The following is a 16,895-nucleotide window of genomic DNA, read 5'->3' on the forward strand; positions in this document are numbered from 1 at the left end:
AATAGCTACATTTGATTGATTGATTTGTATTTATTTGATTGTTTATTTATTGTGACAAAAAAATTGAACTTTATCTTGCTGCCGTTTATGTAAGATTTTCAAGTATGCATTTAAGACAATGTTGTTTCTTTACACTCTCTTTGGTTTTGTTGAATTTTGAGCATAAATGTAAGAATTTTGCTGAATTTTAAGAATTTTTCTGTGCAAAAATAATATGCATTTGTGAGATATGACAATTATTTGGTGCAAAATAATAAAAATACTTTATTAACCTTTATACCAATATGGTGTCTCCATAGAGATGTCTGATACCTGCAGTATGCTTAATAAACTGCTGGAAATGGTGAGCAAATCTATTAACTTAATCGTCCAGACTCTTTTTCATCTCTCAGTCAGTGGTTGCTACCAGTAAGTGTTTAAAATGCAACTTACATATTTTTTCGGACCATTTTCTTTAATTGTATGGCTTGTTGAGAAGAGGTGTGCTAATATCTAATTTCTTATCAGTCAGACTTACTATTTTTGCCTGATGACTAACTGCTGGAGGAAAAAAAAAAAAATTACCATAACGCTAGACATGAAGGACAAACCTGTGAAATCCATAGTGAGTGGAATATTTTGACATGTTAGACAGACCACATAGCAAAATACTAACAAACACTCAGAACACCTTAGCAACACCATAACTTTGCACTTCAAGCTCCACTTGCATTTTCTTCAGAAAATCTATTTTTAATTTGACCTCTTGGAACATGGTGCATTACTGCAACATATGACACATTTTAAAACCAGCAATGCATTTTAAATGTGATCAGTCTATCCTCATACTGTTTTTGATCATGCAACATGTTTTGATCTTGGAAAAGTGCTTTTTATCACTTTTAAGCATTCAAAGTTTCTTTAAATAAATGTATTTTAAATGACTGAATAAGTGATGAGAAAATGGCAAAATTCAAATGAGCAAGAAATGTTTATATAAACTGAAAGTTCATTATCATGTGTGAAAATTAGTGGCAAAACAACATTTCCTTTTCCCTCCTGCATGCTTCCAAAATTACATGAGCATGCATATAATAGGATAAAGAACAAAAATATGTAGCTCTTTACTCAAATGAAACTTTTCAATTGAAGGGAGAGAGAAGAGAGGGATCTTGACCAAACAAAAGTTTTTGCATTTTTTAATGGAGATACAGTACTTCCTAATCCAACCAGTCTTGCTTAAAAATAGGCTATAGGCTCCCTCTAGTGATTAAAGAGAGTGACATTTTACTTCAGCATTTTAGAGTCATTGTTCAGTTCAAGCACTACAGTATTTAATTCGTTTAATTCTAAGAGTTCTTGATGAAGACTAAAACTAATATTAATGTTTGGGTTTAAATACAGAGAGATGGTAATATGTCATAAAAAAGAAAAAAAATAATTGGCCATGGAAATTTAATTCTGAATTAAATGAAACCAACAAAAGAAAATAAGCCTGTAGTGATCAAAACGTTCTTCCTCTCAGGTGCAGAAAAACAAAAGAATGAGGAAGTGATGAGTCGTTGTGCAATCAGTCACTTCACATTGATGCATTACAGGGAAATTGAACTGTAGCTCACACACAAGCCACAGAAACTGACCTGAAACCAAAGACATACATGCTGTATAGGTGAGTGCAATTTTCTGATTCATTATAATCATACAACACAAACTGACATTCCGTATTGTAAATATGTTGTAAAACACACAACATTTTGTGAGGAATATAGTACTTACAGTCTGTAGATTCTCGGGGCTTTAGCAGAGCAGGGCAAGGCTCAAGAATGATGCATTCTTCTAGAGTGGCTGGCAGAACCAGTTTGTGTGTTGCAAAACCTACCTCAAACTAAAAACTGCATTTATATAAAAACAGGTGCAACAGGTATATTATTTTTTGGGGGTGGGGGGGTTAAAAGAATGATTAAGCTGCAAAAACAATAATACTAAATTACAATTTACACATTCATCAAGGTTCACATTTAATTAATTAATAATAGTTTACGAAATAAATACCAGTAAGAGAGAGTGGAGTAAGATACACCGGTGTTAGGTTGAGCCAACCTGTGCACCTTCTAAACTGTGCACAATTTTTATGTGATATTTAGGAAGTCTTTATCATATTTAGCTGCGCCATCATATCTAGTCTGTAAGTGAGAGAAACAGAAAAGCAACATGTTAAAAAAATTGCATGTTAGTTATCTACATTGTCCAGTGGGTTTATGTCCAAAAATGTACTCACATAAAAACACAAACAAAAAAATGTATACACATTGGTAATTTACCGACAAAAAACTAAACAAAAAAACCCACTGCCAATGAGAAAATCATATGTGTAAAAATAAATAAATAAATAAATGAACATTTGAATGAATAATAGTGAAATAAAAAATAAAATAATTTTTTACACTAAAGACAATATTTAACCTCACAAAGATGGAGAAATGCAAGGAGGAAGCAACATTCATATCTACCAGTAACATGGCTGGAATGTATGGTTGCATAGCAACATGGTAAAACATGCTCTGGCAACCAGTCAAAGCACCTTAACAGAGAGTTTAGCAAGTGCAAACACCGTGCACATGGCCATTTTCTTTACATTTATTTTTACAATTTATTCACAATTATAAATAAAACTTTATCCCAGTCATGGCACTGCCTTTTAAAAGTCCCCTTAACACTACACAAAAAATAAAATTAGTAATAGTTAAATGTGTTAACTTCCATTCCAGCATCCATGGAGAACAAATGGGATGCACACCAGCAACAGGAATCTTGCTCAGATAACAGCCTTGTATTTATTTGCAATTTACCAGTCAGGGAAGGTTTCCAGGTCCTGGACACCCAGGAGCCCGTTCAGGTGAAACTCCCAGCACAATGTAGCGTCCGCCAGCTTCGTGTACGTCTGTGTATGGTAGCACAGGAGAACAACAGACTTTCTGAGCCATTTGCACTTCTGGACCCAGAACGATACAGTCTGTTGTACCACAAGGAGGACGAGTGGTATGAAATTTATGACGACTATCAGGTTTTGAAAACTCTGGATGCACCATGGTTTCAAGGTACCGATGGTCTTCAGACCGCCTATGTCAGTGTGTTGGCTCAGAAAACCACATCTATGGAGAAAATTCAATTCCAGGGTATTCTGAACAAGTTAATTGGCTATGATTTGGACTCCTCAGACACTAATCGTTTAAGTGAGCTCAGCTATACCCGAAGAAAGTTTGCCACACCACGAAGGGAAGAGCTGAAAAACCGGGATTCAGTAGCTTATGCCACTGAATCGTGGATAACATCCACAGCGCTCCCGAACGATCAGCAAGGTTACCTTCAACAGAAACTCTCAGTGACTCTTTATTATAATAGTTCAAGCCTTTCAATTAAAGCTGACCTGACACATACCCCCAGTGACCTCCTCAAAATCTTCTGGGAATCATTGCCGAAGGAGGACCTGTCATTCGAAAGATGGTCTGTTGATTATGTGCTCCAGGTGTGTGGCAGAGAGGAATTCTTGAATGGAGGCTTCCAGCTCTCTGACTACCTGTGGGTCAGGCACTGCCTTGAAAACACACTGGAGCTTCATCTCTCAGTGGTTGCCATCTCATCCCTTCCAGAAGACACAGTAAGTAGAGAGTACTGGCCACTGGTGGACAGTCTCACTGGTCTCTCAAGCTCCCACGAGGAGCTTTCCCTTAATAGGATGAAAGTAGAGGACATTGTCATGATTTCCCTCTGGGACTGTGAGAGAAAGTTCAGGGTTAAACTCTTAGGGTTTGACATCCCAGAACTCCCAAGTAAGGTACCGCCATTTGTCCATGTGGAAGCCACCATAATTTACGGTAGAAAGACTGTGTCATCAGTTTGTTCAACTTCAAAAGAGTTTATGGATGAAGTGCTGTGGAACACCTGGCTGGAATTTGACATTCTGATCAGGGATATCCCTCACGGTGCTAAATTAGGCCTCACAATTAATGCCAGTACTGTTGAAGGCATGTCAACCAAGGACACAAAGTCAAACTCCTCTAAAGTACAAGATTCCCAGAAGGGAAAAGGGCAAGTACTATACTTCGTAAACCATCAGCTGATTGACCACAGATCCCTTCTTAGCCAAGGTCCACACACTCTGCACATGTGGCCTTTCCCAGAATGGGACGAGGAGGCATTCACTTTCGAAGCAGAAAAGCTGTCTACCGCCACTAACCCTGATGTAGCCAAAGCAATGGCAATTACCTTTATGCTCGATCGCTACAGCTTTCCTGTTGTCCTGCCATATGGCAAGAACTCTTCTGGTAGTGGTACATCTCCTGTTTCAGACTCGTCTATGCTGGACCTCTCAGGAGAATCCAGAATCTCCTCACCATCTAGTGAGGCTTCTCCAACACCACCTTTCACAAGGACGGATTGCTTCAGAAGGCTTAAAGAAGAAAGTGTCCACTATGCCTCAAATTTGCCTCAGTTTCTTCGCATGGTAGACTGGATGTTGCCAACTGCAGTCCAGGATGTCCATTGGTTGTTGAGTCACTGGGAACCAGAGGATATAGAGCTGCCTGTGGCCCTTGAGCTTCTGAGTGTGGATTTTGCAGACATGAAGGTCAGAAGATTGGCAGTTCAAAGATTAGACATCCTATCCAATGATGAGGTACTTAAGTACCTGCTGCAACTGGTTCAGGTAAAAAGTTATACAAGTGTAATTGACCTATACAGTAGCTCTTTCTTGGAACTCATAGTTGGGGAATTGAGAAGCAAAACCTAATAAGGCATGTCATTTTCTGTAGACCCTTAAAGTCGAACCATATCATGATAGCTGTTTGGCAAGATTCCTTCTCAGAAGAGCACTAAGGGTGAGTCATGTTTGACTCCTTCATTAGAGGATAATTTCCACCTCTGTCATTATCACCAAAAATAACTTGCACCATTTCAACTGTCAGAAGATAAAGTTTAACTATGTGCTATTGCAATTTCCTGGAACACAGAGCAAATGGATCGGACACTTCTTTTTCTGGTATTTGCGGAGTGAGGTGGCAGGATGTCCATTTTTCCGCCAGCGTATGGCGGTCATACTGGAGGCCTATCTGTTGGGCTGTGGAGAGGCAATGCTGACTGAATTCCAGCGTCAAGTACAAGTCGTCAATTGCCTGCACGAAGTGGCTCTAACAGTCAAGGTGCTCTACCCAGACAGAACGGATCTTCCATCAACAGGTAAAGTTCAAAAAACTGCGTCCTGAGTATTATGTCTTATATGTAGTACATAGATCTACATTATCATGTATGTGTATCAGCTCCTCAGAAGCTGCAGGAGTTACTGGAGGAGTGCAATTTACCCTCTGACTTCCAGGTGCCTTTTGATCCCCGTGTCAGAGCAGGAAGTATCATAGTGAGTTGAAACCAAACCAAACTTAACCAAAAAATAAATATTAGTCCTTAATGCATAGTTCACCCTAAAATTAAAATGAATTCTGTAATTATTTATTCACTCTCATGTCATTCTAAACCTGTATGACACAAAACAAGACGTTTTGAAAAATCGTTTGTCTGGACCTCATTGATTCATTAACATGCTTCAAAATATCTGATTTTGTGTTCGGCAGATGAAAGAAATAATACAAGTTTAGAACGACATGAAGTTAAACAAACAATGGCAACATTTTAATTTTTGTAACTCAAACTGTTTTCATTCAGCTAAAAGACTGTAAAGTGATGGCCTCTAAGAAAAAGCCACTGTGGCTTGAGTTCTCCTGCGTACAGTCAGAAGCTCCAGCCTCTCCTCCTGTCGGCATCATCTTTAAACATGGAGATGACCTCCGACAGGACATGCTCATCATCCAGGTAAATAAACAACTATTTAAAAACACTGACTGATTTTCACTAGTTACAAGAAACCAAATTAAAAAATTAAAATTCTTTCTTTTTTAAACGTGGTTTTTCAGACTCTAAGGGTCATGGACTCAATTTGGAAAGAAAAAGGTTTAGATTTGAACCTGGTGCCCTATGGATGCATTTCAACTGGATATAACATAGGTAATGATCAGTCTCTCTTGTTCTTATAACAGAATTATAATACCGCTTATTATAATATTATTATAAGAACCCTTAAAATATTCAACAAATATTGATAGACAAACAAAAATATATTTTAAAATAATAGTAATTATGGCACTGCACTCTAGGATACCTGAAAAATGTTTAATGACCAATAAACAGATCAACTGACGGTCATCTCTGCCTTTACATTCAGCTGTATGTCTGTCTTTGACACAGGAATGATTGAGATCGTGCGAAATGCGATCACTATTTCCTCTGTTCAGAGGAGTCAGGGAGGTGTGGCAGGAGCTTTCAAAAACAATGCCTTGTATGACTGGCTTGAGAGGAAGTGCTCATTCCAGGAAAAAGTAAGCAGATATACTGTACTAACACTATGTCATGTGAGCTGCCTTCTGTCATTCTATCAGATATGTTTTCTGTATCGTCTCGACAAGAAGATATTTGATAATTCTCTTCCTTTTGTCTTGAACTTCGGTGCAACAGCACTTTCAAGCTATGGAGAAGTTTGTGAACTCATGTGCCGGCTACTGTGTAGCTACTTATGTGCTGGGTATAGGTGACCGCCACAATGACAACATTATGATCACTGATCAAGGTAAAAGAACAAGTTAGTTTTTGTCTTGTGCATCTGACAAGACAAAAGAAAAAGAAAAATTAAAAAACAATCACATTATGTAATTATTAAATATGCAAAACCAGTAAACTATGTAGATTAATATATTACAAATAAATGATCCAGTTCAACTTCAGTCATGATCTTGTTACATCTGGTTAATAAAATATGATTCATGTCACATATTTTATGTCTACCATCCATACAAAATGTTCGGAGTATTACGTGTACATTTTTAGAGAGGGTACAATAACACAGAACATGCCTTGAATAGATGTCCCAGTATTTTACTAATGTCCACATGGAACAAAACTAATGTTAAATTCTCAATTCTTCTCAGGGAACTTATTCCACATTGATTTTGGGCACATCTTGGGCAACACTAAGAGCTTCCTGGGGGTGAACAGAGAAAGGGTGCCCTTTGTCCTCACCCCTGACTTCCTATATGTGATGGGCAGGGTGAAAGGCCGTCCCAGCCTCTACTTCCAGAGATTTAGGGTAGGTTCTGTTACACGGTTTCTCTTTGAATTATTTTCTGTGTTACAGGGCCTCGCAATCAGTGTCGTTATTGTGAACTAAAATGAAAAACTATTCAAATTTGTTATCGGTAATTACAATATAAAATATAAATATTACAATTTAAAGTTAACGGGATAGTTCACCTAAAAATGATTTACTCACCTTCAAGCCATCCTAGGTGTACATGACTTTCTTCTTTCAGATGAATACAATTGGAATTATAATAATAAAAAAAAATAGTTTTTTTGCCTTCTGGTGCAAAGTGATGTGTTTGTGTATGAAAAATACCCATATTTAAAACTTTATAAACCGTAATCTCTGGCTTCAACTAACTGTTGTACACAAATTCACAAGAGAATGGCCTTCCAGCAGAAGATGTAGGTGTAGCGTAAGCTCCGGTGAAAAAACTTGAGTCTCTTCTTGGCTTATATTGAAATCTTCCACAATTCAAATATGTATATTTTCTTACACAATTGCATTGATTCACTTCAAAAGGCCTTTATTAACCCCTCGGAGCTGTGTGGAGTACTTTTTATTATGGATGGATGCACTTTTTTGGGATTCAAGATCCAGGACATTTTTTTTAAAATAACACCTGAAAGAAGAAAGTCATATACACCTAGGATGGCTTGAGGATGAGTAAATCATGGGGTAATTTTCATTTTTGGTCGAACTATCCCTTTAAAAATTAGAAGCGTTGGAAGTAATAAAATGACTAAAACTAAAATAAACAAACTTCATAGAAACCTTTAAAAAAAAAAATCTAATAAAAACTACACATAAAAAGCACATGAAATTACCAAAACTTAAATTAAAATGGTATCTGAAAATATAGAAATAAAAGCTACTTCAAAATATAAAAAACTAAATTAATGAATAACACTAAAACAATACATGCCACTAACACAAAACTTGAGAAGCATTTGTTACTCCTGTCAGCCCATTTTATTACGTATTTACAAAGTTTACTCTGATCTGTATTTGTGATACAGTAACTAATAAAAAAATAAAGCATACTGTATGTTTAATCATGCAGACACATGATTTGAACAAGTCAACAAAATGCTACAGCCATAATCTGAGCTCCAGTATCTGTTCTTTCTTCAGGACACCTGTATCAATGCCTATCTGTCCCTCCGGGCTCAGTCTCGCCTTCTAGTCACACTCTTCTCTCTAATGCTGCTCACGGGAATCCCTGAGCTCAGCATGTCACAGGACATGCGCTACCTGCGAACTGCACTGCAGCAGGACCAAGGGGAGGAAGAGGCTCGGAACCACTTCCTGCAGCAGATTGCCCTCTGTGAGCAGAAAGGTTGGACTGTCCAGGCCAACTGGTGGTTTCACATGATGGCAGGCATTAAATAGAAAACATAAGGAAACTATGTAACCTTTCTGACAGTTAGCAAAGGGAATTTCTCTACATGCTACAAAAAGATTGAGAACCACTGGCTTAAAGAGACAGTTAACCCAAATTATTTACTCACCCTCATATAATAATAATTATAATTCATTTTATTTGTGAGCGCCTTTCAAGACACTCAAGGACACCTTACAATAATAAAATACATAATTAAACAAAGGGAAGAAACAACAACACAATAAACAATAATACAAAAAATCAATACACAATAACCTAACTAAAATCACTCAGGATAGGCTAATCTAAAAAAATGAGTTTTAAGACGCGATTTAAAAATTGAAAGACTAAGACTTACGTATATCTTGAGGTAAAGTATTCCAAAGCGTCGGAGCAATACAAGAGTCACAGAAGAAGAAGACCTGAGGGATCGAGTAGGTACATACACACGAAGAAGTTCACTAAGATAAGAAGGTGCTAGATTATAAAGGGCCTTATAAGTAAAAAGTAAAATCTTAAATTGAATACGATATCTGATTGGAAGCCAATGAAGGTGCCCTAAAACTGGAGTAATATGCTCATTCAACGGTGTTTGTGTAATGATCCGATATCATTCCAAACTTGATTTTCTGATTTCCTTTGCTAAGCTGAATACAACAGGAGATGTTTGTCAGGATGTTCATGCTGCTCTATACCATGAAAGTGACCAGAGGCTGACAAGTTCCTAAAAGGACAAAAAGCACCATAAAAGTACAACAAAAGTGGTCCATTTCAAGTATTCAGAACTTTATGTAAATAATAAACAAATCAATGTAAATCTCAAATCTCATTTATGCATTTTAAATATTCAAATTAACATTTGGCACATTGTTGTAGTATGAACAGAAAGTAATTTAAACAGAATGAGGGTGAATTTACGTTTTATGAACATTAACATTACATTTTATCATGCAAATTATATGGAGAAAAATTCTGTATTCAATATAATCAATAAATGTTTGTTTGTTACTTCATGTTTCTTATTTTTTCCATTAAATAATCAATCACAATTCACAGATGAATTAAGACCATTAGAAAGACCATCAGTGTGCCATGATGGTACTGTAAGTAATAAGGATGACACACCAGGAAATGAGATCTTTCATGTAAACAGTGTAATCACATGCTCTCATGAGTACCATCCTGCTATTTACAGTGGTTGCCTTTAGAGGGCACCCTGGCCCATATTCACCTCACATGCACTGGGTCATGAGACAACAGACCTAAAAGCACGTTGCTTGTTAACAATAGACTCTGAGATAAAACAGTGTTAGTTTTTGTTAACAGTACTAAGAGTACGACATGAAAATTCCCTGCGCAAATGCCGTGTTGTGGAGTTGTCGTGTTTGTTGGTGAGGGTAGAGAGGGAAGGGAGGGGTTTTTGGTGGGTGTAGGGGTGTTTTCAAAGCCAGCAGTTTGGGGGGCATGGGCGGGGGGCTGTCAAGTCTGTCTGAGAGACTGTTTCCAGACAGACAAGCCTCCATGCTTCTCTTAGCTTCTCGCCTCTCATCCACTGCATTCTCATATCATGCTGTTCTTTCTTCAGTCTTTTCCTTTGTTGAGGTATTTTCCGGTATTTTTACATTTCTCATTTAATCAAGTTTTGTCTTTAAACAGCTCAGCATTCATTTATTTCACTCTTCCTCGATTCCTCTTTCTTACGCACTCACACACAAACACACATACCAAGACGGCATCACTGTGTTTCTGACAAGGATGAGCACATGGTCGTCCCACACACTGGCTGAGTGTCTTTCTTGGGACTGTCCATTCTTCACTATTACAGCTCTACAAGCTCTCTTTTACAGCACTTTATCAAAAGGTAAGACTTTTTTAGAATAGATTGAATATTGTTATTATTTATAAATTTTTTCATTTTTGGTCTTCAAATACATTGACTTTCAGCTGCTGATTCAACGTCTTCCTTCAGACACAGGTGAGTGTAACAGACAAAAAGGTATTTATTCTATCATGTTGAAACTATTTATTTACTATGTATATTTATCATACATAATTCAAATAATAATATTTAAAAAATATTAGAATATAAATATGTTACAGAAAATATGCTTCTCGTGAACTGAGGCTAATATTTATAGGTAATAATTGTGACAAATATTTGTGCTTTATACTTGATACCCTATAGGTCTTTGGTTCAATTACAGTGAACCATGTTCAGAACTATAGCACTGCTTTACACTAAACCGACTGCGTGACACCCTGCTTTTAAACCCACATGGATATGTGGTCATATCCCATCGCCATGTGCTCTCCTTGAGGTCACGCCCTCAAAAAATAAATAAATAAATGAAAAATAGGGGAAAAAAAGCCATATCTGATTCAACTTGCTTTTTATAATTGAGAAGCTCCAGTAATTACTTATAAGGGTGTGTCAGTGGGCAAGTCAGTTCATATCTGAGTCCAGGTTACTGAGTGCATGTGGAGAAGAGAGTCAAGCAGCAATGGTTTCCAGTGCAGAAAAGAGCACTGACCTAGTTCATGCCAGACAGAACAGCCAGACAAGCCCCCAATCTCCCCACATTATTTAAAAAAAAGCGAGAATGAGGATTTTTCCAATTACTGTCAAATCAATGCAAAGTCAATAACACAAATTACTGTTAAAAAAAAAAAAAAAAAAAAACACATTTTGTAATGCATTGTGAGGTAATAGAGTATATATAGTTTCATTAGTGTGTTCTGTAACACTACTGAAAGATTCTGCCCAAAGAAAATGCTAATCATCAAGGTGACTTTAAATGCAGACTTCAAAAAAGGACATGCAGAAATATATGTTGTTTGATTTTATGGGTGCCCTAAGTAAATATACTAAAACAAGGTAAGAAAAAAACCCTACTGACTATGCATATATGGTTATCTGATTCTGGAGCGCAGTACTTGCTTTACAAACTATAGTGTATTAGCATTAAAATAATAATAACAATAATAATAATAATAAAATGCTGCAACATCTAGACTCAACTAAGGTAGTAGATAGACTTAACTTATATACTGTACTTGTGCCTTCACACATCCTTGTGCGGTCACTTATGATCACATCAGTTTGTTTTCCTCAATTGTAAGTTTCTTTGGATAAAAGTGTCTGCTAAATACATTTCTGCTCATAATAGCACTGAACCTTTGGAAAGGTATTTCTCAAAAGTTAATGTGGGTCATAAAGAGACACGACAGCTGATTCCTGGAACAAATGTTAAAGACTGGAGTCAAATTCCATTACATTTTGTGTGTTTTTAATGACTCCAAACTTTTTGTGTACATACCACAGGTGTGTCTTTAATCAAATCTGTCTTCAGGTTAAGTGCAGGTGTGGCTAACTACATCTAACTAAAACTCATTAGCCTCAAGGGCTAATCTTAAACGATCACAAAACCCTAAGACACATTGTTTTTGTTAAAAGACGTGCACACATTGCATATTATGGAAATATTATTAAAAAAAAATACTGAAATCAAACAAATTTGAAATATTAAGGGCAAAGACTATTAAGGGTAAATAGTTGAAGCTCACAGACTATTTCAATCTAATATGGCCGTTACTTCAAACATTACCAATGAAACCAGCACCACATTTGATTTGAGATCTGCTCTTAAGCTGGAACAGATCACAGTGAATAGTGACTTAAATTTAGATTGTAACAATTTAGATTGTTATTTTAACGCTTATACTGTATATAGTGCACAAGTTGTATGCACTCTTAAAGATAAAAGGTTATTTATTGACATCAACGGTTTCAAGAAGAACCTTTAAAATACACCTTTCAAACCCACAAAATATTTTTTATAGTGAAAAAAAAAGTTTCTTTCTTTAAGAACCGTTTACTGAATAGCTCTTCTAATGCACTGCTGTGGACTATGGCACTTTTGGAACCTTTATATTTAAGTATGTGGACTCATTTCAAGGTGCCTTTCTAGTTGTATTTTGACAGTCAATGGACACAAGAAAGTGCCATTTATCGCAAAGGAATGTGAAAATAATTCAAAAACTCTTTTTTTGTGTTCTACTTAAAAAAAACAATAACAGCATACGGGTTTGGAACAACATGAGGGTGAGTAAATGATGATAGAATTTTCAACTTCTGGTGAATTGTGCCTTTAATTGTCTCTCTATTCATTTAAACTTGAATGGCTGAAGGATGTTATTTCAGTTTTATTTATAAAAATGATGTGAAATAAATCAGAGTGTATGATTTTAAAAGCAATTAAAGCATGTTTCGAAAATATGTGTGTGTTTGTGCTGGTTATTTCCCACGTCTCACACAGATCCGCTGCCATGCTGATTCTGGGAGGTCCCCTCTTTTCAGCACTGATGGTCCATGGCTAAGCTGCTATGACACACTGCAGCGTCCTTCAGAGGGGCCCTCCAATTACCACAGAGACACAGCAACCACCAAAAACAATATGTATGCTATGTATGGAAAGGTTTTCAGGAAGCAGTCTATAAATCAGTACGAGTAAATGAGACTAGAAGAAGACTCTTATGCTCATTAGCAGACATGTGTTTGTGACTAACATTGGCATTCAATTAGCCTGATCTTTTAAATGCATTCATGCGATTTATATAAAAGCTTATTTAATGATCCCACACAAAATCAGTCTTCTGCTATGCTTCTACCTTTTGTAGCGTGACTGATTTCCTCTGGTGTTCAGAGTGGACTGGGGTTTTCTAGCACCATTTGAAATCGGTCGTGCTGAAAGGTATGGCGTCCCCTTCACACGAGCAGAATGTGGACCACTTTGTAGACGATGAAAAGACAGGAAATGGTTGGGGTGAAGTTAAAAGCTGTTAACCTATTAACCACTCAAGCAGGGTCAGAAATTAACCAGGTCTCAGGGCAGAAAAGAGACAAAATTACACAGATGATTAAAATGCAGGGCAAATAATGCTCCCATATCCATCTCCTTTTTATCTGTTGTCCAACATATAGGCTACATCTATTGGGTTTAGTGTCTTGACCTGTAGATGTCAGATAATGGAGTTCATAGTCTCACGGGTAAGTGTTATTGAATGTGTCGCTAGTATGTATTAAAGTAGTATAAGTAGTTTGTGATGAAAAGTCTAGCTTCTTATTGTAAATTTATTCTAGCAAGGAATTTATTGTGTTAAGATTTATTGTGCATTATATACAGTTACTTGTGTGTGTACTGGTTTTTGTGGTTTACGGGGACAAAATTTGTTTAATGACATGGGTATGACAGAGGTATTACAATTTGAAGGTGGTTTATGAGGACACTGCCTATGTTCCTGTAAATCAAAAGGCTTAAAAAAAACATACTAAATGGTGTGTTTTTTTTTTAATCTAAAATTGCAGACAGTCTCCTGTAAGGGGTAGGTTTATATATTTATTATTTTTTACATTTATATATTTATATTCATATAATTTATATATTTTTCTCAAATATATACATGCATCTGTGTGCATTTATATATTCATAACATACAGTATCTCACAAAAGTGAGTACACCCCTCATATTTCAGAATTTTTTTTAGTATATCTTCTCAAGAGACAATGCTGCACAAATGAAACTTGGATATATATTAGAGTAGTCAATGTGCAGCTTGTATAGAAGTACAAGTTTACTGTCCTCTAAATATAACTCAACATATAGTCATTATTGTCCAAATAACTGGCAACAAAAATGAGTACACCCTAAGTGAACATGTCAAATCTGTGTCCAAAGTGTCAATATTTTGTAGGGGCACCATTGTTATCTAGCACCATCTTAATCCTCCTGGGCTTGGAGTTCACCAGAGCTGCACAGATTGTTGCTGGCATCTTCTTCCACTCCTCCATAATGACATCCCGGAGCTGTTGGATGTTAGACACATGGTGCTTCTCCACCTTCTGCTTGAGGATGCCCCACAGGTGTTCAATAGGGTTCAGGTCTGGAGACATCCTTCACCTTCATCAGCAAGGCAGTTGTCATCTTGGCAGTGTGTTTGGGGTTATTACGTTGGAAAACTGCTGTTCGGCCCAGTTTCTGAAGGGAGGGCATCATCTTCTGCTTCAGAATGTCTCAGTACATGTTGGAATCCATGTTTCCCTCAATGAACCGCAGCTCCCCAGCACCAGCAGCACTCATGCAGCCCCAGACCATGATGCTACCACCACCATACTTGACTGTAGGCAAGACACAATTTTCTTGGTACTCCTCATCGGGGCACCACACATGCTGGACACCATGTGAGCCAAACAAGTTTGCCTTAGACTCATCATACCACAGGACATGGTTCCTGTAATTCATGCTCTTGAACAGGTTGTCTTCAGCAAACTGTTTGCAGGCTTTTTTTGTGAGCCAGCTTCAGAAGAGGCTTCCTTCTGGGACGACGGCCATGCAAACCGACTTGTTGCAGTGTGCGGCGTATGGTCTGAGCACTGACAAGCTGACCTTCTGCTTCTGCAACCTCTAAAGCAATGCTGGCAGCACTCATGCGTCTGTTTTTTGAAGCCAGCTTCTGCACCTGACGCACAGCACAAGGACTCAACTTCTTTGATTGACCCCTGTGAGGTCTGTTCCGAGTGAAACCCGTCTTGGAAAACCTCTGTATGCCACTGGCCACTGTACTGTAACTCAGTTTCAGGGTGTTACCGAACTTCTTATAGCCCAGGCCATCTTTGTGGAGAGCAACAATTCTAATTCTCAAATCCTCAGAGGGTTCTTTGCCACTTAGGGTGAACTCACTTTTGTTGCCAGCTTTTTTGACAATAATGGCTGTATGTTGAGTTATTTTCAGAGGATTGTAAATCTTTACTGCACATTGACTACTCTAAAATATATCCAAGTTTAATTTCTATAGAATTGTCCCTTGAGAAGATATACTAAAATGATTGCCGAAATGTGAGGGGTGTACTCACTTCTGTGAGATACTGTGTATAAATCAAATATTTTATATATATATATATATATATATATATATATATATATATATATATATATATATATATATATATATATATATATATAGAGGGCTGTCAATCGATTAGAATTAATTACATGATGTTTTGATTAATTAATCTAATTAATCGCAAAGTAAACTTGACTGTGAAAATAACCACAAACGATAATTTAAAGCTATTTTTATGTTAAATGAGAAAGTATCAAGTAGACATTACAAATTGTGGCTTTAGAAATATTTTATTTGATTTTAACATAAAATGTATTACACAAACATTTAGGCTACAACGGCCTAACGTAAACTATGGAACATAAAACAAGATAATTTGAGAAACATCTCAGGATTTTTTGTTCATACAATGAAAGTCATTGGTAACCAAAACAGCTTTGTTAATAGTCTTCAAAATACCTTATTTTATGTTCCACAAAATACAGGATTTAAATAACATGAGGGTGAGTAAATAATGAAGAATTCAATTTTCTTTGGGTGAACTATCCCTTTAATGTTTTTATTATTATTATTTATTTTTTGAATGAAATGATATGATACTCTAAATAAGAAACTACATCTGCCAGCAGGTGGCGGTAAATGTCTTTATGAGTCATTCATTCATTCGATTCAAACGACTGATTCATTCAGGAATGAAGTAAACGGCTCTCTCTATGAATGGATCTTTGAATCATCAGGTCACACGATTCGTTGAACGCGGATTCTAAACACCGCCTTGTTGCTCGGAGACGTGCAACAGTTCTGCAGCTATATGGCTTTAAAGGTAATATGTTCTCTGCAAAATTGTGCAAAACAAATAATTTTGTGGTTAAAATATAACGCAATATCAACTTATTTACTGAACTGTTGTATAAAATCACATTTGCCCTCGTGGTATTCGGGACATCAGCACTATTGTGAGATATAGCCTAGCTCTGGCTGCTTGTGTGATAATCGCTTATCGTTTGATATTTATATGAGACAAAAACACATTCAGGGGCATTTTTTGCACCAATATCTTGAATTTTAGGGCATAAATGCATTTATGGAGTTGTTGCCCTGCATCACATTGTCAACAGTCAACTGTATGAAATGTAAGATGACATAGAGGTCTGGGGGCGGGGCCAGTGCGATAACTGCGTTAAAATATTTTAATCGCATTATTTTTTTCATAACTAATTAATTAAGTTAACGCGTTAAACTGACAGCCCAGTTATATATATAATAAATTTTGTATTGCTAAAAGTTGCTCTCGGTTATATTACTATTATAACTAACATATATATATATATATACACACATACACATTATATATATATATATATATATATATATATATATATATATATGTTAGTTATAGTGTATATATATATATGTTAGTTATAATAGTAATATAACCGAGAGCAACT

The 16,895-nt window shown here is 36.5% G+C and overlaps 1 protein-coding gene across 2 annotated transcripts; it reads left to right on the forward strand.

The window, feature by feature from the left end:
• The first annotated feature begins 1,376 nt into the window (after nucleotides 1-1,376).
• On the forward strand, nucleotides 1,377-9,910 carry si:rp71-17i16.5 (phosphatidylinositol 4,5-bisphosphate 3-kinase catalytic subunit gamma isoform). 2 transcript variants are annotated; one of them, XM_058763273.1, is made up of 11 exons: nucleotides 1,377-1,648; nucleotides 2,748-4,684; nucleotides 4,791-4,856; nucleotides 4,989-5,214; nucleotides 5,295-5,389; nucleotides 5,695-5,841; nucleotides 5,943-6,033; nucleotides 6,274-6,404; nucleotides 6,541-6,652; nucleotides 7,011-7,168; nucleotides 8,297-9,910. In XM_058763273.1, the coding sequence occupies exons 2-11, from the start codon at nucleotides 2,753-2,755 to the stop codon at nucleotides 8,552-8,554; spliced, it is 3,216 nt and encodes a 1,071-aa protein (XP_058619256.1). In that variant the 5' UTR covers nucleotides 1,377-1,648; nucleotides 2,748-2,752; the 3' UTR covers nucleotides 8,555-9,910. The 2 variants fall into 2 exon arrangements, with proteins under 2 accessions (XP_058619256.1, XP_058619257.1); XM_058763274.1 differs by having other exon boundaries at nucleotides 2,832-4,684.
• Nucleotides 9,911-16,895: the final 6,985 nt, after the last annotated feature.

This window comes from Onychostoma macrolepis, chromosome 23 (genome assembly GCF_012432095.1).
Source record: "Onychostoma macrolepis isolate SWU-2019 chromosome 23, ASM1243209v1, whole genome shotgun sequence".
NCBI lineage: Eukaryota > Metazoa > Chordata > Actinopteri > Cypriniformes > Cyprinidae > Onychostoma > Onychostoma macrolepis.